The following is a 23,160-nucleotide window of genomic DNA, read 5'->3' on the forward strand; positions in this document are numbered from 1 at the left end:
GTCATGTAATCTTATTACTTTTAGGATATACTTTTAAATTTTTTTTATTACTAATTTAATTTGAAAACGTATTATAATGTCCTATTACTAATTTAATTTGAGAATGTATTATATTGTCCAAACCCATTTAGAAAAAAGGAGAGCCTATATTATTATAAAAGCATAAATACAATATTAATATACCAAAATAGCCCTAAAATATTAAACGGAAGAATTCATAGGGAAAGGGTATAACTACAATAGCTTATTTTGGACTACAATACCTTTTATGCTAATTTTTAATATTTAAGATTTTAAAATTAATAAAATTTGTCTATTAGATTCTTATTAAAATATGTAGGAAGGTTTAATAAAATCAATTTCATCAAAATCCTCCGTATTGGCAATACATTACCACTCCATAATGTCAAATACAAAAAAAAAGTAATATTAAATGAACTGTTTGAAATTGAGAAAAAAATACCCCCCCCCCACGATAATATATATTTATATTATATTTGAATTATTTTCCTACTCAAATAATATTTTTTTATCAATTTTTTGTGTAATACTAAAAAAATATCCAATTATTAAAAAATAACTAAAAAATATTTAAGAATAAAAATGTGTGAGAAAGAGAAAAAAATGGTAGGTAAGAGTCAATACCACTAATGGTTCTACATCCATAAAGATCTAAAAGTAAAATGTCATATAAATCTTTTACTCTTTGAAAATAAAATTTATGGTGAATAAAATTATAATTAAGATTAAATATTCAAAACAAGAGATGAACTAATATTAAGATCTAAATCAATATAGAATAAATTATTTTTTATGTTAAAATCAAATAATTAAATCTTTTATTTAATTATTTGGGAAGAGAATCCAATTCAATAATTTTTTCAAATTCATCATATGAGTAAAATTCTTATTCAAGTTAAAAAAAAAATAATCTTAGGATACATATATTTATTCCATAAAAAGAGCGTTAGAACACAAAGTAAAAAGGTTAATATATTATTAAGAATTATAATGCTATACAATTATTGGAAGCACAATCAAAGCTATATCCTAAACAAGAACAAGCTTTCAAAGACTATATTATAAAGAGTATAACGAGATTATTCTTTGTAGATGCCTCTAGAGGAATCGAAATAATATTTCTATGTCACATATTACTTGCAAATATCATATCAAGAGGCATGGGACTGTTAGCAATAATAGCAAGTGATGTACCAACAACGATTTTATTGTGAGGCAACCCACTTTAGATTTGATACACCTCTTCAAACACCTTTAATAACCATCACAAATATATCAAAGCAGAGCAATTGTGATAAATTTATAAGAAAAGCAAAATTGATAATATGGGATGAAGCACTTATGGCTAAGTGTCAAACATAGTTCGAGAGATAGATATATTGGATATTAATGAACCGTTTGGTGAAAAATTAATGGTTTGAGAGGTAATTTATGTCAAAGTATTACCAGTAGTTCCAAAATAGACAAAAGTAGAGACTGTAAAAGATAGCTTGCCAAAGTTATACTTCTGGCCTCAAATGAAAAAGATTCAACCGGCAAGAAATATAAAGTAAGAACAAATCCAACATTCAGTGTCTTTTTGTTTCGTATCGGAAACGAATAAGAGCATCCAATAAAAGATGATTTGGTTCTTCTTGAATACTTGGTTATCAATCCTAATGGCAATAGTAGTGCATTTAATAAGAGAAATATTTCTATCATTAGATTAAAACGTAATTTGTGCAAATCACATGATAGAATTAAAAAGATATCTTAGGTAGCAGAAATGAATATGTTGATCAATTAAATAAAAGGTTGATTGCAAAATTTTATAGTAAAAATAAAATATTTTTCTGTTTTTGGCTCAGCAGAAAATGATACCAATAATTATTACCAAGAAGAATACTTAAATACTTTAATACCAAACGGCCTTCTACCATACATGTTTGTTGTCAAGTTTATTATTTCTTACGTATGTTAGTGTCACTGTATATATAATAGACTAAGTTGATCTTCCATTGTATATAAGTTAATTTTGAAGTAAAATATGCCTGTCATGCTACTGTAAAACTTAAATACGCTTAATAGCCTATGCAATAGCACACAAATGGTATATAGAAGTTTTGACAATAACATCACACATGCAAAAATTATGATACTGGTCAATGTGCTTCTAAGTATATTCTTATCCCTGAATTCAACTTTTGTCTTCCGAAACTAAGGAATATCCTTTTAAATTTGTGTGAAAATAATTTTTAGTATGCTTATGTTTTGCAAATATAATAAATAAAGTATAAGGACAAACATACTAAATATTGGACTATATTTAACGCAATATGTTTTCTTGCACGAACAACTGTATGTTGCACTTTCAAGAGGGATATCAAGATCGACAACAAGAGTTCTGGTTAAGGCAGCGCTTAGGAGGAAACATACACAAAAAAATATTGTCCACAAAGAAGTGTTCTTTAAGATACTATCACATTAAATACTTTTAAATTATAATACATAATTATCTAACTAACACGACAAAATTGATCATTTGTGTAAGTTTTGATGATGTCCTTTTATTTTAAATTCATGTATTATGCTAATGTAATAATATTTTTCGGCATTTAGATGATTGTTGTATTATTATACATAAAATTTCTCTTATTAATTAAATTTTATTGTTCCTTCATATAAATAAATATTTAAATAATCATGTGTCATTATTAACGTGCATATACTAGTTTTAAAGAAATATAAGAAAATCTATTAGAAGATAAAGTTTTATAACAATGTGTGAAACATTCCAAACACTTAGGCTTCGGGGACCAGGCTTATTTGGTGTGAAGTTAGAACTTGAGTATATAAAAATGTTACTGCCATTTGGCCAACTGACTTATAACTTTCCTTCTGCAATGGCCTCATGTGGTCTTTAAAACAAATAAGTAATGGCATGGACTGGAGAGGAGGAATTTCATATCGCCGTCTTTGTTGTCCAGAAGATTTGAGAAACCATTGAAGCTAGATGACAAATACTTATATTTTTGCTTTTACATATTACTCGCTCAGGATTAATTCATTTGTTTTCTTTCTTCCAATTGCATCTTTTTCAACCGATTGAAATTGTTTGTCCAATTATAGTGCTTCCATTTGTTGAGCTAAATGCAATTCAATTAATTTGATCTCTCAATTAACATCTCAATAAACCATGAGCTGTTGAACATGCCATTTGAGGTAATTAAGTCTGGAAGTTCACGTAGTTTAATTTTCTGATGTCATGCTTCTGATATTTAGTTGTATCATGTGTGTAACCATTGAATTCCTTTTCTCAGGCCCTACTTGCATTTATCGCAGAGCATGAGAACCTGTTTACATTTGCAGAGTAAGTATATTGATGTTAATAGATGTGACAATTGGTGACAAGAATAACATTCAATATCTTCTCTTCAGGTACTCTGATCTTCTAAAGGTCCAGGTCCCCGGTAGGGAAATTCCAGCTGCCATGTGACCAGGAGGTCACGGGTTCGCGTCGTGGAAACAGCCTCTTGCATAAATACAAGGTAAGACTGCATACAATAGACCCTTTGTGGTTCGACCCTTCCCCGGACCTATACACAAAGACTACCATCCTATTCAATGAAAATCTAGTCAACAAAGCACAATAATTACAGCGTAGTATGAACTCAGGGGCAGATGTACATCATAACTTATGGGTTCATCCGAACCTATAGCTTTGGCTCGGACCATGTATATGTGTTAAAAAAATTCACTAAATAAATACAAATAATAGATGTCGAACCCAGTAAATCAAATGGAATGTGGTAGAATCAGAAACTTGAACCATAATATTCAAATCCTAGATCTGCCTTTGTATGAACTAATAAAGTGAAAATTTCTTTTTTCCTTTCATTTTGTTTTTGCATTAATACACTAGTTGAATTAGAATGTTGATAAATGATAATGCATATGTATAAGAATGGTATATCATTTACAAAAACATATCATAAAGCATCTTAGTTACATTTTGTTGGGCTACTTACAAGACTGTTGTAAATACATGTTAGTAAAAGAGGCTACTTCATAATGTTCTACTTCTGTAGACTCAAAAAACTGGAATTTCCTTATATTGGTAAAGTGTTGCTTTCACTATGCACTTATCTGAGCTGAAATGTAGGACTCAACTTCAGTATCTTCTTAGCCAAATTGCGAATATCTTCTCGTGAAGATTCAGTAGATATTCGTACAAGTTCATCCAATGCTCCACTCAACACGAAATCTCTAGCATTACCCTCTGCCACAGCCATGAGGAAAAAGTCATTATTTGAGTTTAGAGCAATAGGGAAGAACCTGTAGGTTACTAAAAATGACTGTTAGGGAAATAAAGAAATTATCAACTAGTGAATGAGTAGCATATGTGAAATGGTTAACAGTAGAAGTGTTTGCCGAAATTCAAATATACAAAACAGAACTATTACTTGACCATAGGTAGTTTCTAATACAGCTTTCAGAGAAGAAAGAAGTATGAGAATCAGTACACATTAAAACTTTAAAGTATATTATGCCGCTGAACTCTTGTATGAGGTGGATAAACTGCAAGTAAGAAAGAAGTTTTTGCTACTAGATAATTTGATGCTAATTCCACAAAAGGAATAAAAGGAGGAAATAAAGAGGAAGAAGAAGCCAATAGCTCTCAATGAAGGCTAATAATCATAAAAGAAATGCTTTACTTTAGGATTTGTCAACATAGTGATGTAACTTTTCTTTCATAAATAAGATTTCCTATGATAAAAGAAACTGGGGAACACCAAATCCTCAACAGTGAATGCTGTGAAGAGGATCCCTGACTCTAAAAGATTAAAAAAATAAGGTCCCATAAGGTTGGAAAGAAAAAGGAGTAAAAAGGGCAGCCCGGTGCACTAAGCTCGCGGGGTCCCGGGAAGGGCAGGAATACAAGGATCTATTGTTCGCAGCCTTACTATACATTTCTGCAAGAGGCTGTTTCCATGGCAGAAAATTAGTCCAACAATACTGCATTGTCAGAACCTGAATTTTCTCACCAGTTTTTAGATTATTGAATTACTACCAGACATGCGTGATGACCAAGTTTAATCCATCAACTGCATATGGCTGCAGCTGTGTGACCAAGAAAGAAAAAATGGAACATCAAGAAACTGATGCCGTTTTTTCTTGTTTGAGAGGATTCAGACCTAGACAAATGCATATGTTGTGCTCAGGAGCAATACAGGAAGCATAAACATATGTTACCCAACACTTAAAGTTGCCATTAGCCATAGTCAGGTTAAGATTAACTATCAACAACAACAACCACGCCTCAATCCCAAACAAGTCGGGGTCGGGATATGAATCCTCACTTTTTTCTTTAAGCTCAACTCATACAGATGACAAAAATAATTTTCAAGGATATGCATGCGGGAAATTGATTAATAACTACAGAATCCTTAATAATATTTGTTATATGTTCAAAAGAGTTACAAAAACACTCTGTTTTACCTTTATGTTTTCTTCTCATTTCAATTTGAATGTATTTAGAAACTTGCAAAACGTAATCTTTACTTTTTAAGTACTACAAATAACTTCATATATGGCTTTTTTGAGGCAGAGAGCATTAGATCCCAGACAAGCACTTGCCAAGGAACAAAGGCATACCACTAGGCCAGAAGGTTTAGCTGTTTTCAGCTATCTTAAAAACTAAATATACATCTGCATATTACTCTAATAGGTTTCCTGAACCATCATCTATAATAAGAAATAAGTTTGGACAATTAGCTAACCATTTTGTGCCAAATGGCAAAGAGCAAGTTCAATGTGGCGCTTAGTCGAAGAAGAAGCACTGTTAGAGTTGGTTATCAACCATCTTAGAACACCATCATCCATAAGAGTAGAACGGCCTTTCCTATGTCCTGGAAAAGTAATACAAGTCAAGAGCATAGTAACAGGAAAAACAGAAATTACATCCATGTCTGAAGCTTGCAAACCTTGAATTGTTCCTCGCGATTCACACTTTGCAAAGTTAGCCAATCCTCTGGCAACCTGAGCAATGACGTCAATGTTTCCAGATCTAGCCATTTCTAACAATGCTTTGACAGCTCCATCTTCTCTCAATGTAACATGTAACTTTTCTGTCATGAAATAGATCCTTATCAATGTTCAGAGGTATAACATAAATGAACAAATCATCCAGCCTCAGAGAGGATCAAGGAAACAGAATGTTGCTTTTAAATACAAAAAACAAGGTCCAAAAGAAGTTGAGGAAGATAATGCATTGCGAACAACTTGCACTAGTAATTCCACCAGTGCACATGAAAGTAGAAAGCTCAGCGAACATAATGCAAATCAATTCGCCATTTTTTGTGCAGGAGTGACTACACATACTACAGTATAACTTACCGTTTCCACACAAATTTGCAATTGCTCCTGCGACCATTCGAAGAGTTTGGGGGTCATCAGTTCTGACAGCTGTATTGGATAAAAGTCGAGCACCTCCTTTACTTGATATTAATCCTTGATTCGTTTCTGAACAGGTTAAATTTGAAAGTTTTCAGCACAAAACAAGTAAAATTGGAACCATCAGCCCTTTACAACAGATTCATGTGAAACGAGAAAGAGATTTCAGAGGGTTAAAACATCAAACTGACTGGATAATAGTCAAACTGTGTTTTTCTCCAGAACATTAGTGAGCTTAGATCAAACATGCAATTATATTCTGATGTTTACACCTTTAATCTGGAAAATAATAGACAGATTGATGCACACGATTACTGTCACTTGAACGTTCTATAATAGATGGTTTAAAGGAAATGCCTATGGTTTTTGAAAGTCGAAGCAGGGGAAGTAAACAAAGGAGTGTTTATATCCTGAATAGTTCTGCACCTGGCAGCCTCCTCCTTTGTTTGTTTTTATTGTTAGCTTTCTGTTTTTCTTATTCCACCTTTTCAACTGTCCTTGTCCTATAAATAGCTCACTCAAAGCTCCTGGGCCCAATTAACTGGTTCTACTGGATTGCGTCTAAAATCCTTCTTCCTATGGCCAGCACAAAAAAGAATATCCTAACTTACCTCATCGACATTTTAAAGAGAGACGGAAACATGGTTAAGAAGGTTCTAGTGAATGAAGAATCCACACCAAGGAAATTCTTAAAACAGATGAGAATATAATGAAGAAAAGATTCAAAAGTACCATTCATTGCCAAATTGGCAATAGCTCCAGAAGCCACTCTGAGTATAGTTGTATTTTGGGATGATTGCAGCAGCATGAGAAGTGCATCTAAACCACCTTCCTGCACAATCTTTTCCTGATTGCCGTCTGAAATAAGAGAAAAGGACTTAGGTTTTGCCTCTGCGCATTATATGTTGATTTCTTTTTCATAAACCGAAATGACAATAATTTGTTCATGCCAGTCTTGTGGAGTTCAATCAGATTATGGACCTAGTAGGAATGGTAGAGCACGTAGTGATACAATGGTGGGCTTAAAAATCTCTTCTTCACCTCTCTTCCTCTCAATTCTGATTGATTAGCCAATTTACATTTGTTATATAACATTAAGCACCAAAATCTACGTAATAACCAAAATAAAAACCTAATGCCATTCACCTCAAATGCACATATTTATTGAAATGTTTAAAGGTTTAGGAAAGATATTTTGCAAGTTTGCAATTTATGCCCTAACTCTAATTTCATGGCTTTTGTTGAAGTCGCAAGAGGTAATTCAGAGTATCTGCCCAGCCAAAGAACCATCCTTTTCAGTTACCATTCCAATAAAGATTTATATCAAGCTACTCTGTTTGATGCTATCGACAACACACCATAGTTTTGACACTTGAATACAACTCAACAGTTAGTTATACGGACCTTCAGCTGCAAGATTGGCTACCACTTTCACAGCATGAATTTGGACATCCAAATCGGCTGATGAAAACAAAGAGATAATCTTCTGGACACCAACTGAATAGCAAAGTCATTAAACCTAGTTAAAATAAAGACTTCAAAAGATAAATTGAAAGTGACATGATTATGCTATTATAAAACAAGACTGAGATCTGACTTTAAAATTTAAATTTTTTACCTTCTTCAATTATCTTTGTCATGGTGTTCTGATGGGCAAAAATTCTCTCCCTTGATTCAGTTGATCTGTGCATATTGAATGATCCACTGGTTGTATATTGTTTCATATACGACTTCTTCTCCTGTAAATATCAGATGTTAACTCTAACCAAGGTTTATAATTGACAAGGAACTCCCATGGTAACACTTACCTCAAAGCCATCTTCACTCTCAGGCACAAGCTTCTTCATATTAAACAGCTCATTTTCAGCAGCTTTCCTTTGCTTTTCCTCGATTAGAAGTGTTTGTCTCACTTCGTGAAATTCGTCATGCAATGCTTTCTAATGGATCAAGTTAATGAAGCAAAGATTATTATAAGTACATTTTCCACTTACAGAATTTACGTTTTTTGTTTATGCAATAGAATGCAATTTTTTTCCTGTTCTTGCTGTTTTCTTTTTCAGTTTTTTTTCTTTTGCGGGGTGGGGGGTGGGGGGTTGAGAGGGAAGGTGGGCATTGTAATATAATTTAAGTGAATTAAACATTAATCAGAACCTTGAGGGGACAATGTTAGAGTGCTTCACATACCTTTTCTGATAGTAGAACCTGATATTCTGTTTTTAATGTCTGAAGTTCCTCCACACTTGGTTCATACAGCTGATTCATGTCTTCTAATCTGGATCTAAGTGCATCGATCTCTTTTTCCCTCTGAATCTACAATCAGAAAAGCAATATGAATCCTCACTGACCATGTTCCCGATTTTAATTAATCTCAAGCAAATGTTATATAAAATTGAAATAAAAATGAAAAGTACTAGAATTTCTCTATAAACAGTTATTGAGCTTCACCTTCGCTGAGGTCTCATGATCAGTAAATTGTTCTTCAATTGCATGTAGTTGTTCCTTCACATTCTCAACATGAGAATGCTCATCTTTTAACTGTTGTTCCAATTGTGCTATTTTCTCCTCATACATCAGAGTAGTGTCTGCAAGTTCCTTCTGATATATAGATGTTTGCTTTTGATGATGCTTTTTAAGGACAGAAAAAAAAAACAGAATTAGTTTTTTTCCCATAGCAACCTAGGACATATAGAAACTAAAACAGGCTCTCAATTAGTTTCAGCATGATGAAAAAAGAAAATTAGATTAACTTCATTGCACAGACTAATTATAGGCTTTTACAACTTCATTAGATGTAAGTTGATTTTTGGCTCAGAAAAACCTGTTAAATCAAACAAAGTAAGAGCTATGGATTCAGAAATAAAATTGCAAGTTGATGTTTTATAAAGCAAAAAGAGCATTCCACTTTAAATGGTCAACCTGCATTAATTCCTCAACGCCTGTTAATTGCTCCTTCATCAGTTCTAATTGTTGTTGAGCACTTTCAGAGCGATCATGCTCATCTTGTAATTGCTTCAACAGATCAGCTATCTTCTCCTCATATGATTGAGTATTCTCAGCAAGTAGTTTTTGATATGATGAATTTTCTAGCTGTTGTTGCTACTAACAGTAAAACAACAAGATTAGTGCCTCAAGCGACCAAACGAGAAGATGTCCAGTTTATGACACAAAACTACTAAATAAGCACAAAATCAGAACCGCGAAGCAAAATTTAAAGCTTCAAATCTTAAAATTGCCAACTACTTACAGAACATCATATCAAATAATAATTTCAATTTCCAGAAGCACATTTCAATAGGAGTTCAGCAAGTACGTGAAATAGTTTGAGGTCCACCTTAATAATATAATCTATTACATGACAGATTTTTAATTTCCACTTGTTTATTCAATAAGAGTTCAGAGAGAATACTAGAGAAGTTTGAAGGGCTTAATATTCGTTGTAAAATAAATTAATGAATAAAAATATAAAGAAGATGTGAGGAAAAATGAAAGAGAAAGTGAGACTTGGAAAACGAAAGAAACTAATTTCTTTTTTATGAAAAAACAAGTTCCTTACAGCTGACTTATTTTATAATTAATTTCTACAATGTAAGCAATACATTGTTTCTTTTGATAGGGAATGTAAAAAATACATTTATCCAATGTAGAACACTAATACATACACTACTATGTCGGTACATATGTAACCTAATTACCAAGTCTAACTATCTAAGTCTAACAGAGGAAATAGGTAAAGGAGAATATATAAAAGGATAAAAGATAGCTATGTATAACTTTCAATGGAAATATGTTAAAAGAACATAATTGGTCAACCCCACATACCTCGCTTTGCTTTAAACTCATTTCTAGGCGCACAACCTCATCCTGCAACAAATTATTATGATTTTTCTCTCTGTTGAAGTCTTTCAGTACGTTTTCCAACTCCACTTTTAAACAGCCATTCTCCTTCTCCAGAAGCTGAAATTAGATAAGACTAGCGTAGGAGCTTTAGTCTACTGGTTTGAGAAAGTTCAAAGTTTGCAGGGGTTGGGACTAAATGCTCATTGTTAGAAAAACATTTGAAAAAAGAAGTCATTCTGCCAAACATACCTTGCTATTATTTAAATCTGATTCTAGATTCACAATCTTATTTTTCATTGAATTGCTCTGTTTCTTCTGGCGATTTAACTCCTCCAACAGATTTTCAACATCAGACACCAAGCGACTGTTTTCTTTCTCTAGAAACTGCAGAGGATACAATGCATGCAGGGAAATAGAAAGCATGGAAGTAAGTAATTAGTTCACTAACCTTCAGAATGAGAAGAAATATGAAAGGGAGAAGCAGAAGATGGCATAAGGATTCCTTGTTTAACAAGCTCAACCTCAGAGAAAGCAGATGTATAGAAATCCTATCTAAAAAACAAAATAAAAGAGGTCAAAAGAATTACCTCGGACCTGGAAACTATACTTCTCTCTGCTTCAGTAAATGACTTCTGACACTCTCTGAGTTTTTTCTCCATCGCCATTTGGTCATTTGCCCTAAACTTTTGCTGCCTATCAACCTCCACTGTGAGTTGCTCCACTTGAGTCTCTAGCTTACGACATAAGTTCTCGTAATCAAATTCTTCTCTCAACTTTACTGAGTTAACTATTTTCATAGCCTGTATAAAGCGGTGAATGTTAGCTCATATGGCAAGAAAAATTTTAAGAGTCAACTTCAAAACAGCATATCAGGTATAATATATCAGCAGAAGCGCAAACTTTCTGGGTCATAAATTGGCAGAAATGCAGTCTTTCATGTCATGATTAGCAAGGAATATAAAAAGCAGCCTATGATATTTTTTGGCAGGAAAAGCTAATAAAAAGGCTCTCTGTAGATCGATTCATATTTTGCTTTCAAGTGTGTAACTTCTTATAAGAAGACTTTCTGTAGATCAGTTCAATGATAAGCAGAATAAGGATATGCTGCATACTGCATTGGCTGAAAGCACAGGCAAACTACTTCTTTCTCTGACATATGCCGAATGTTATAAATAAAAGAGAGCTTGGGCATTCAAAACAGAGACAAGAATCAGTTGGTTGAAAGACCAAATGGTTAACACTCCTTCAATATGAGAGATACTTGTAGTAAAACTATGAGTCTCTGCGGAACCAGATTAAAGATAAGATGACAGATTGTGCAAGTATAATTCAGTAGGAAACCTGAAGACAGTTGAGAGGCTAAAGGACTATAAACAAATTGTCAAACGTAATAAAAGAGCACCAATCTCACCCGTTGTCCAAACATTATTGTGCTTGTGGTCTCTGCATAATGTCGGGAAGATGGTCCAATAGTTACAATAAGTGAAGTTCGTGCAGAACCTGTTTCATTAGCTTATATTATTTTCAAATAAGTAAATACCAATAAAGCCAATTGCATTCACGTAATACAAACTTACAGCCTAGGCTGTCAAACACAAATTAGATACAAACCATAGAAACCGTCACAGTCTGGCATGATGCACAATGTGTAATGCATACAGAAGTGTACAGTCCATACTCCATCCAGTAATGAAAAATTCAATAATCAAGTCATAATTAGACATGTGTCTAGAGAAATAGATGGATCGAGTGATATTTTAGCTTTCAGGAAAGGAAGAAAGAAGTTAGTCACAATTATCTGCAATAGCTACCAAAATCTTTTCCCATACAACATGCAATCTAATATCTGGAATAAACTTAGACGTGATAAAATTCATTCTTACGCATATGAAAGCCACATAGATATTCATTTTACTGAGCATTAGCTTGAATCAATTCAACTGTTATCTTCTTTATCACTTCACAAGGAACATACATTTCTTTAGAAGGAAAATTCGTTGTCGTGAGGATAAAATTATTTGAGGTCATATAAAGCAGGAATTTATTCGGGAGGCCAAAATAATAGATTTTTGAATAGAGTGTTCAGACCAAAATCCTTGGGACAGGATACTACTTACTAATATGTATCCACATGTAGCAAAATACATAGTAAAATTTTAAAATATATTTATATTAGTGAAGAGCTAGAATAACTAACTCCACGGACTGAGAGGACAAGTAGTTCAAGTGAAGAAGATTCAAACATTACAGTGAAAGAACAGGGCATAAGAGACACTTACAAACAAACAATCAAACATACAGTGAAAGAACAGGGCACAAGATTACACTTACTTGCAAGCAACCTCTACATGACGATGGGCAATATTTTGAGATCTAAAAGAGCTAAAGTAAGTGAAAGAAAACTTTAAATAACCTCCAAATGAATCACGAAGAAGCCGTGTTAGTTTAGAATCTCTTGTAGGTATATGAGGACTGTTCTCAGCCAAGGCGTTTATACATTTTCCCAAAGAAGTAAGAGAGAGATTAATAAATTTAGCCTCTTCCAACAAGCGACCTTCACTCCCTGCAGCACAGTGAAAGAATCCAAGACTATGTTTATTAATCTGGAGAATGAACAAAAATAAAAGTAAGAGATATATGAACATGTATTGCAGGCTTCCACTTCTTCAAGTTTCGATCACCACATTACCACAATGTCCCTACGTCCCAGAAACAGCCTATGCGTGAAGATTTCAAATAAGAAATCAAAATGAACTTGTAAGTTTGAATATAAGAATAACAAACCAGATTTGTCTATTCGCTCTGATCCTGCAAGATCAACTATTAGCAGCTTGCTTTTACGAACAATAGGTATCTGATTGCCATGTCTATCAGTTTTGCTGTCTTTCTCTCCAAAAGAAGAGTCGGTTTCTTCATCATTTTTTACAGATTTACGGATGTTAACCTGTAAAAGAAGGATAAGTCAGAACAAATTAATAGAAAAGTTACCTGTCTTGTAATAAGATTTATTTTTCCAAAAAGCACGTTACGATTCAGAAACCTATGTCAAACACTGTAGAGAAAATGGACCTTGACATAACTCAACCTCAAAATCTAGCTCATAAGGAGAAGATTGCGCACAATATATAAGAAAACAATAGTTCATTCCCTCACCAATGTGGGACAATCTAACCCCTTTCGGCACAGCCCAGGACTGGACTGGAGCGTGGAAAAAATAATATGGGAGTCCAACATTATGCAATCAAGAATAACAATGGGTCTGAGTCTAATACTGTGTAAAGAAAATGACTATGACCCTAACTCAAACCAAAAGCTAGCTCAACAACAAACAACAACATACCCAGTGTATTCCCACAAGTGGGGATACTTTCTAAAAGCTAGCTCATGAGGTGAAAATTGCCCGAAAACATATAAGGAGACAACGATGCTTTCATTCACCAACGTAGGACACTCTCACACCCTCTGACAAACCTAGGACTATACGTCGGGAGTGTGAATAAAATAACATGGGAGTCGAACATTGCATAAACCAAGTATATGAATGGATCTCGTTCTGATTCCATGTAAAGAAAATGGACATTGAGCTAGCTCATGAGGTGAGAATTGCCCACGACCATATAAGAAGACAACAGTCTATTCCCTCATTAATGTGGGACACTCCAACACACATTGTAGAGAAAAATATAGCACCATGAGACCTAGTGGCAATAGTTGCAAAGGAAAGTAAATCGATCAATAATGGTATGATAGGAATAAGTCATGAAACTAAGGTGAAAATAATTCGTGGACAACATTAGAATTAAGATATCTGATAAGAAGCCGGGATAGACATGCTTTAGAAATTGATGGAGCAATTTTTCCTCTCTAGAGCTAATGCCCCCATCGGAATTTGGTGGCGTCTCCTTGGTGAAAGATGTACTGAAATTATCCTCCATATTCTTTCCGGCAAACCTTCTATATGAAGTATGCTTAATTTTTCAGATCTTAAATGCATGAGCCGGAACAGGAGAAATGGTCAAAATAAAGTTATGTATCTTCATTCCTCAACTTTTTGCAATGAGAGAATAGCCGAGGAGAGTTAATACATACCATAAGAATTGCATGGCTACGTGATGATTCAGTATTTAACTTAGTATTTGCTGCAAGACGGTTGGCTTCTCCAATTTGCAGTAGTTGCAAGAAGTGGTCAAGATCCTGAATCTTGACCACTGTAGCACCAGGGACAGATACTTCTCCAGTCTTAGCATCTTCGACAATTGGGATGTTTATCTTTTCAGGAGCAAGCAAATCTTGGATAGACTCCATGTACAACTGAAGCATTAATTACAATGTCAGTTACTAGACGTGAAACTCATAGATATAATGGACTCCATAACAACTAACAAATAAATGTTAGACCATTCGGAAGAAAAATATATGGACAAATTTACACCACTACCGGTATAATCTTTTTCCTGATAAATTCAATGATGTGTTAAGGAATTAAAAGAATAAGTAGATGGAAATATACTAGACAGCAATAAGGTACAGCAATACTAAAAAGTTGCTTTGATGTGCTTCTTTTTCTAATTGAAAAGTCAGACCATGTGACAGTAATTACCGTCTCAAAAGTTCTTAATCTCCACAAGAACATAGAAGTTATAGTGACCATTCAATCAAATATTGAACCTCAAAAGCTAGCATTTGTCATCACTCATCAAGCTACCCAGTTGAGAAGCATCGACATGTCCAACAACCAGAATGAAGTCTTATACTCTTTAATTCCCAAAAGAGCTTAGCATTGAACATGTCTCATTAATAATCTCAAAAAGTATTTTCTCGTTGAAGAATATTTTCAAGATAATGCTATTATCACAATCTACCGATTCAAGAGAATAAGAACACTTTCTACAAGCATTAAGTTGTTAAGGGCATTCACCTATTGTCCACTTCTCTTTTTTTTTTTCTTTTGAGAAGGTAACAATTTTGTATATTAATATAAAGACTTCACTGAAATTGTGAAGTCACCCATAATTACAATGTGAGTGCCCATACAAAACTAAACAAAAAGGACACTATTCACCCCTGTTCTTCTTACAATGAATCTAGGGCGTCTAACATGGATTCATGATCCTCCAAAAGTTTTCCTTTACACCAAAAATACAAAAGAGCTAAACACTTCAGCTTTATCTTCTGGATGTTGCTGAACTTTTCTTCAAAGCATATTGTCCACTTCTCTTACATATTTCCGTTTTCTAAGATCAGATGCAATGACTACATTAATGACATTGTAACCACCTTTCTCTAGAGTTGGGAAGTAGTAAGAAAAATCTTATCACTAACAAGGAAATCGAGGATAACAAGAAGCCAATAGAAACTTCTGATGCTGGCTATCATTAATATCAACAGTGTTGAATGTATGAGATTAACAGTTAAAACTTCAAGCTATTCAACAAACTTTTTACCAAATGAAAAACCATTTTCCTGTCCGAGTTTTAAATTTTCTAAATGCAAATGCAAACTGCGCGACAAACCTGCAAACAGCATTAAAAGCCAAATTCTTGGATTTTGCTTAGTCTTTGCTATCAGTGTGCATGGATTCAGTAATTTGCATGTCTGTAGCTTCATAAGTTTAAATGCAGTGCTCTACTACATAAGATACAAACTACGATACCTATACAAACAGATTTCATCATGTTAACCAATATGAATACCTGCACATAGGACATCTCCACACTGTCAGATGCGGGGGTTGTATTGACAATAATATCCTCCAAAGCTCTAACCATGATGCCACGCTCCGAGACATCATCTTTACCCAATCTACCAAGTGTATAAGTCTTGCCAGTACCTGTTTGACCATAAGCCATAACCGTCCCATTATACCCATTTAACACGCTCTGCAAAAATCAATCAAATTACGTTAACGGAGATTAAACAAGAAATAAAAATAGTTACACACAAAATCCAACCACTTTAACAGCCAACAAGAATGCACAAATGTAATTCTCAAGTAACTTGAAATACAGTCTATGTAAGTAATTACTAGTGATTATATATATATATAGAGCGCCATTGCTGTCTTCTGGAACTCTCTCTACCATTCATTTTTTTTTTGATAAGGTAAATTGTATTAATCAAAAGGGAGAGAACTCCCGTGTACACGAAGTATACCCAAGACGTAGAGAATTTACATCAGAACATGATTCTCTACAAAAGACGCCCAATCTTCTATACAAGTAGGGACTAAATGAGTGCACCAAAAAGCGATCAAAGATAAAAGACTATTCTTAAGATGTGAAAAAGGAGACTCAATCTCCTCAAAAGCTCTCCTATTTCTCTCCCCCCATACTACCCACATGAGAGCTAACGGGGCGAATTTCCACGCCTTTTGCTTTCTTCTTCTACGAAAACCGCCCCAGCTATATAGCATTTCTCACAGAATAGGAACTTGTGCTGATGTTGGTCTTTGGGAAGGGATGGTGTCTCATGGAAAGACAGAGAAAGCAAGTGGTTTTTCTTAAGCTAACCGCTTCCTGGAAATTCTTTTCTGTTCTTTGGGGGCTTTTGAACCCCTCTCAATCTTTTTCATAGTTCGAATGGAGAAGGAATCTCAAAAGGTCCTGAAAGGATTGCGACTTGGCTGGTTTCAGCAATAACTCAAGTTCTCCTACACCTATTTAGCTAATGGGGCAGTTGGTAGCGGAAATTCACAGCTCCGATTAGAAGTTGGAATTTATTACAACAGATAATATCCAATCATGGTGAAACTCAATGCCCTGTTCATTGAATACAAGAGCTAACTATGTCTTCCCGAGTCAAGTGAATTATATACATAACTACATTTCATAACTATCACTGCTTACTAGTAATCATCAACAAACCAAATAAAATAAATATTCCAATAAAAACCTATCATAAACATAACCAAAAGCTACTAGCTTTTCATAACTGAATTACTACCAAGAAGTTCATGGACATTTAATGCAAACAAATACATGAAAACTTGCTAATCTCTATGATAGCACATACAGACTACACTTTTATATATTGTTCAACCCATTGTAGCTGCCACCGTATCACTTACCTCAACTACAGGCTTTGCAACTGTCTCATAAACGCGCTTTTGTGATGCACTTTCAGCAAAAACTTCATCAAACTTGTGAAACTCAGAATTCCAATTGTTCTTTCTCAGCTTTAACTTCTTGAGCTGCATGATTAAGGAAGTAGTTTGATCAATTTAGTAAGTTATAACGAATTCAAAGACAGGAAAAAAGACAAATAGACATGCAAATTCGCAGTAAAGATTAATCACCTCAGGCTGCACTTCAACGCAATCCGCAAAATCAGCATCTGAAAGAAGATCCTCGGCATTTCTTGGTCGAACTCTGACGGCTACTCTAACTCTTCCAGGTTCTAGGAAATTTCGTTGTATTTGCTTAGTATGTTGCATGATTTTGACAAATGACCAAATTTAACGATGACATAAGGTAATATACAACATGTACAAACAAGTCCACAGCACATAGTATCTGACAATTGCATACTTGCAACAATCCCTAACAAAGACTTAAGATGTGATTATCATTGCATATAACAACTCTAAAATAGAAATGACGTATGGTATAAAAGCGGGTTGTGTAATAGATAATCCTAGGTAATGTGGGTGTTCACTGCTCATTGGTTGTTTTGTGCAAAAGGTGATTTTTCTGATGCACATTACTTGAGCCTGTAGACCATTCCATTTGTTCTCCCACCAATCAATTCATGAAAATTCCTTTAGTGATGTCATGTCACTTGGGGCATGGGGGGAAGCTTAGAAGCAGAAGATAAGCAAGTCTAGATTGTCTGCAGGAAAAGGAAAAGTCTTGCAGCTACACAAGAACATTCCCGAGCAAAGTGTGGCCCTATTATTAGGATTTGTATTCAACAAAAATGATTCTTCTTTTGATAATCTCATAGAAGCCTAGAACTTTACCAAAAAACTGACTTTCTCCTATCCACTTTCCACTTGCAAAATTCCACATTAAATAGTCTTACACATTATTCTTTTTTCTTTATGGCTCAAACATGAAGGGCTCTGTTGGTCAACCGTCACTCAACCCTCATGTGCATCTGGGAGATGAAGCCATATCCTAATCGGGGTTGAAAAAAAAAACTGGAATTGCAATTTTCTTTAGCACCCGGTTCTAATGTTAAATGGGCAATAGTATCAATGGACCTCGATATAAAGGAATAAATACAGAGTATTTGTATATTTGATCTCAATAGTTTGAGATTGAGGTGCAGTTGATGGATTGATCGCTAACTTTGTCAGCACCTTTACTTGCACCAATACCATGAGCCAAATTATGAGGGGTAAAATGACTAGCGCATCACGGCTAATTTAAAGGGTCTCCACATCACAAAATTTTCCAACATTTGTTAACCAAAGTTACACATCATTCACCCTACTCTTAGCTCAAACACTCCAAATCTTACTTCAAGATAAAACCAAAAAAATACAGCTATCCATCCCAAAATTCAACTTAGCTCTTCCTTTTCTAGTTTTCTTTTTCACGCGTGTAAAAGACCCCTTTTTTACAACTCAAATGTGATACAAGTGCCGCAGCACCAACTTCAAGTCTGAACATTTTTCAAGACTATTACTTCCTTTGTACTCTATGTGTCACACTTTTCTTTTTAGTCTGTCCCAGAAAAGTACACATTTCTATAATAAGAAACAATACTTTAAACTTATTATTTTATCATTAAGGAAAATATTTATAGTTATACAAATGTTTATGACTTAGACAACTTTCAAAACTCTTTTTTTCTTTCTTAAACTCCGGTCAAACATCATCACATAGAATGGAACGGAGGGAGTACAACTCAATCCTCAATAGCTAAAAAACAAAACAAAAACCACAAAGTACCCAAATACAAGAATGCTCATTTTTCCCATAAGAAACAACAAAAACCAATTATATAAAAAAAAGTCCGGTGCACTGAGCTCCCGCTATGTGTGGTGTAAGCAGAATGGCCGGACCACAAAGGTTTATTGTGCGCAACTTAAATGCATTTATGCAAGAGCTTGTTTACACGACTGAAACTTTAACAATTACACCAAGTTTAACTTCAACAAAAACCAATTATAACAAGAAAATTCAAAAATCACTAACACAAGGTAACCATTAATCTTTTTTCCAATAAAAAAAAGTACCTGGATCATTGTCTTGAGGAGGAGTTCGAATTCGTGAAGTGGGTGTAACAGAACGTCTTGAATTTATTTTCGAACGCTGTTGCTGCTGCTGTTGTTGCTGTCCACTGGCATTATTAGCATTAGCATTAACAGCGCCATTATTTCTTCCAGAAGCATTATGAGGAGGTAATCTTTCAGACTTGTGTGAAGATGATGGTCTCCCTGTACCATTACTCGCCATTTTTTCAAAGAAAAAAGCAAAACCCAGAAACCAAAAAATGGAGAAAATGAATTTAGAGTAGGGAGAAATATTGCATAAGAAGAAGAAAACGAAGAGAATATAGAGAAAGGGATTCACGTTCTTTTTGAGAGAAGGGAGAATTATAGAGAATTTTATTAGAAGAGGACGGCACGTACAATTTTGATTGAAAAGTCGGATTTGAAAAGCTTTAGATAAAAATTTAAGTCTTTTGTTTTTGCTTTTTCCTTTTCTTGAATTCCCGCGTTGTTTTACTCTGTGTTTCTTTGCCTTTTTCATATGGGGCCTTAATTAAGTGGAATTAATCTTGCCAAAAGATTCTTTTCTATTTTGGTCTATGTATAATCTGTATTTCTAGATGATTTAAGTGTTTAGGTGAAAATCTTTGAAGAGTTGTTAACTTTATTTTAATTTTTTTTTTTAAATAAAAGTATTTTACTTCCTTTGACTAGTAGAAGGAAGAAATCATAATATTTTGTCTTTTACCGTGAATTGAACGTTATCTTTTATGATTTTTATCTTTCATGATTTTGATTCATTGAACGCTAAATGACAATTTAAATTATATTTAAATAGACACTTAGGCGAAGATGGGATAGAAGTGATTAAGATCATAAGAAGATTTATGAGTTTATATGAATCAAATAATTTTGGTTCAAATATATATTAAATATATATTAAAAAAATTCATCAAATATATACAAATAATATATTTCGAACCCAATAAATTAAGTAAGTTGTAGTAGAATTTTGAACTCTAACTCATAGCGTTCAAATCAAAAAAATATAACACGATAATCAAAAATAACATTATATAGTGCAGGCATATCAAACATAATCTATATTACTTGTAGACATTTATAACACCATAACATACTTTACCGAGTTTCGAATATAATAAAGTGAAAAGTATGTTAGATGAATCTGCGAGAAGGAAAAAGTTACAAAGTGACTAGTGTACTTTGTACCTTAAATTCTTTTGTTTAATAATGTTATCAAGATTTCAAGTGAGTAGAGTTTCTTTAATGCCTCAAAGGTAAAAGGGGTATAAAACTATAAATACATGACCTTCCCTTAATGCTCAATTTGACCCTCAAGGATAACAAATAAGTGCAAATAGAATCCCAAAAAAATCATTAAAGCCAATAATCAAGGAAATTATTGAATGATAATTTTTGTGGTTCAGCTGGCTAATACTCTCCCCGGTCCACTTTAATTGATTTTTTAACTTTTTTTTTTTGTGATTCATAATATTTGATTTTTCCAGATATCAAGAAGGAATTAACTTTTTTTTTTCCAAAGTTACCCTTGGAGTAAAGAACCTAGAAGTATTTGTTATATTTTCAATGAACAAATGAAATTTAATATGATCAATTTTATTATTAATTAATATTAAAAAATAATTTTTTTAATATTTGTGAAAACAAGAAGTGTGTGAAAATGAAAGTACCTTTTTATCTCAATGGTGGAAAAGGAAAAAGAATACCTTTAATGGTGAAATCACTACTATCTTTTTCTAAAGATTGACTATGGATTGATGTGAACTTAAACCGCCTTCCGAAAGTAAAACAATTATTACCAACTTTGCATGGCCACTTTTTCAACTACCATGCATTGATTATCAGAAAAAGGTTGGATAGCAAAGAAGGGAATTACTTTAGATTTAAGCATGAAAATAGAAATTTATTCTAAAAGTAGAAGTAATCTTTCAAACAAATTAAAAGAGCTACATAATTCACCAATATTTTGGACTTTTAAACACCTATAATGATTTATGGGGGAGAACATGTGAACTTTAACATGGGTTGCCGGCCTAAGCCAGCTTGTCCTAGTTCTACAAATATATATATATATATATATATATATATATATATATATATATATATGAGTGTGTCACCATCGTAACTCCTCTACTATTTTATGACATTGACCACGTCCTTTATAATTTCTGAAATACTCATCATTCTCATTATTCTCCTCCTTTTCTCTTTTTGTCATATTCAAGTCCGTCAATTCTAAACAATAAATAAATAAATTATTGTTGCCATTTACATTGGGAGAAGTTTTGTGGGTGGGATGGACTTAATAAAGAAAAATATCATTGTAATTAATTAAGGATATTTATGGTTATGTTTGGATCAGTTTTTACCTAAAAAAAAAACCAAATCAAGTAAGTCGGTTCTTAAAATGTTGGAACCATATCAAACTAATTAAGTCAATTTTTTAGCGATTCGGCTTCTATCATTTTTTTTTGGTTTTTCGATTATTTATCGGTTTTTTTCTTAAATACGAGACATACACTACCAAACATATATTACGACGACTATATTTTCGACGTAACACTATCAAATCAATTGCTCTTTGAGAAATCTATCATTTACCATGATATATTTATGATAATTGAATCAAATAGTGATGAATAATTTAAGTACTCAATTAAAAATTGATTATTTTTAACATTAAATAATTCTTGTACTTAGCAAAAGCAAACTACCAATCAAACTAGAATGTAAAGGCAAAATATTAGATTATTGTAATTGCAAAGAACTAGACTTAAAATACAAATGACTAATATGTACCATAACATTTTAGAAACTTTATATAAAAATATACATATATATAGATGTAATAATAAATTTAAATAGCTACTTCTATAGTCGGTTTGGTTCGGTTTTTTCGGTTATTGTTTTATTAAAACCCAAAACAAACCAAATTTGATCGATTTTTAAAATTCAAAACCAAAACCTAACCAAACCAAACCTAAAAAGTATCATTTTTTTTAATCGGTTCGGTTTTCGATTTCGTTCGTTTTTTTCATGTTTTTATGAACACCCATAATTGTAATAAAAACAAACTTTGATGCGATTGCGTGGTAATTAATCCAGTTTGATTCATTTAATATATATTATTATCTTGATAGTCATTTGATCATGCAAAATAATGAGTTTACTATATACACCGAGTGTGAATATTTTTTTTTTCTTTAAATTGTGCACACTTGTTACTGCAGGGTGATTCATTATTTGATCTTTCGCCTTAACCGCCGGTCGTACAATTTGTTTTGTTTGTCAACCACTTAGTATATTATACGTAAAAGGGGGTGGGGGCAAGGTAAAGGGTTTGTCTTTCTGATACATCTGGAAAAATCGAAACGGACACGAGAAAGACAACAGAATATTGAGTCAGATCCAAGATGGTTCTATTTATGCTTTATTGTTTTTAAATTTAGTTTTATATAAATTTTATAAAGTACAGGGTCTTTATGTTCTACATGTGCCGGCAATATTAAAGAATGCACATCAGAAGATCACGTGGTTTCTTAGTTTCGAAATTCCATCTTTCCATGTTCTAGTCAACAGCAATTTGTTTGCAACATGAACAATCTAACTGGAATTATCTGTGTAGCAAATAAACCAAATCAGAATTGAACTACAGAACAAGCATCATAAAG

General features: G+C 33.3%; 1 protein-coding gene and 1 long non-coding RNA gene across 3 annotated transcripts; one reads left to right on the forward strand and one right to left on the reverse strand.

Annotated features, from left to right (window-relative positions):
• The first annotated feature begins 3,133 nt into the window (after positions 1-3,133).
• Positions 3,134-3,868, forward strand: LOC104085687 (uncharacterized). Its single transcript, XR_683917.3, has 3 exons — positions 3,134-3,222; positions 3,321-3,370; positions 3,439-3,868. It is a non-coding gene; the product is annotated as an uncharacterized lncRNA (long non-coding RNA).
• Positions 3,869-3,955: 87 nt separating this feature from the next.
• On the reverse strand, positions 3,956-19,872 carry LOC104085686 (kinesin-like protein KIN-UC). 2 transcript variants are annotated; one of them, XM_009589785.4, is made up of 22 exons: positions 19,472-19,872; positions 17,585-17,685; positions 17,357-17,479; positions 15,984-16,169; positions 14,380-14,601; positions 13,075-13,234; positions 12,704-12,853; positions 11,702-11,790; positions 10,878-11,090; positions 10,540-10,674; positions 10,273-10,407; positions 9,370-9,549; positions 8,899-9,048; positions 8,638-8,763; positions 8,262-8,390; positions 8,072-8,192; positions 7,858-7,950; positions 7,186-7,311; positions 6,397-6,522; positions 5,985-6,128; positions 5,781-5,909; positions 3,956-4,279 (listed from the first exon to the last, which is right to left on the reverse strand). In XM_009589785.4, the coding sequence occupies exons 1-22, from the start codon at positions 19,689-19,691 to the stop codon at positions 4,143-4,145; spliced, it is 3,195 nt and encodes a 1,064-aa protein (XP_009588080.1). In that variant the 5' UTR covers positions 19,692-19,872; the 3' UTR covers positions 3,956-4,142. The 2 variants fall into 2 exon arrangements, with proteins under 2 accessions (XP_009588080.1, XP_009588079.1); XM_009589784.4 differs by having other exon boundaries at positions 8,899-9,078; positions 19,472-19,871.
• Between the last annotated feature and the right edge of the window lie 3,288 nt (positions 19,873-23,160).

The sequence above is a fragment of the Nicotiana tomentosiformis genome, chromosome 5, assembly GCF_000390325.3.
Source record: "Nicotiana tomentosiformis chromosome 5, ASM39032v3, whole genome shotgun sequence".
Classification (NCBI taxonomy): domain Eukaryota; kingdom Viridiplantae; phylum Streptophyta; class Magnoliopsida; order Solanales; family Solanaceae; genus Nicotiana; species Nicotiana tomentosiformis.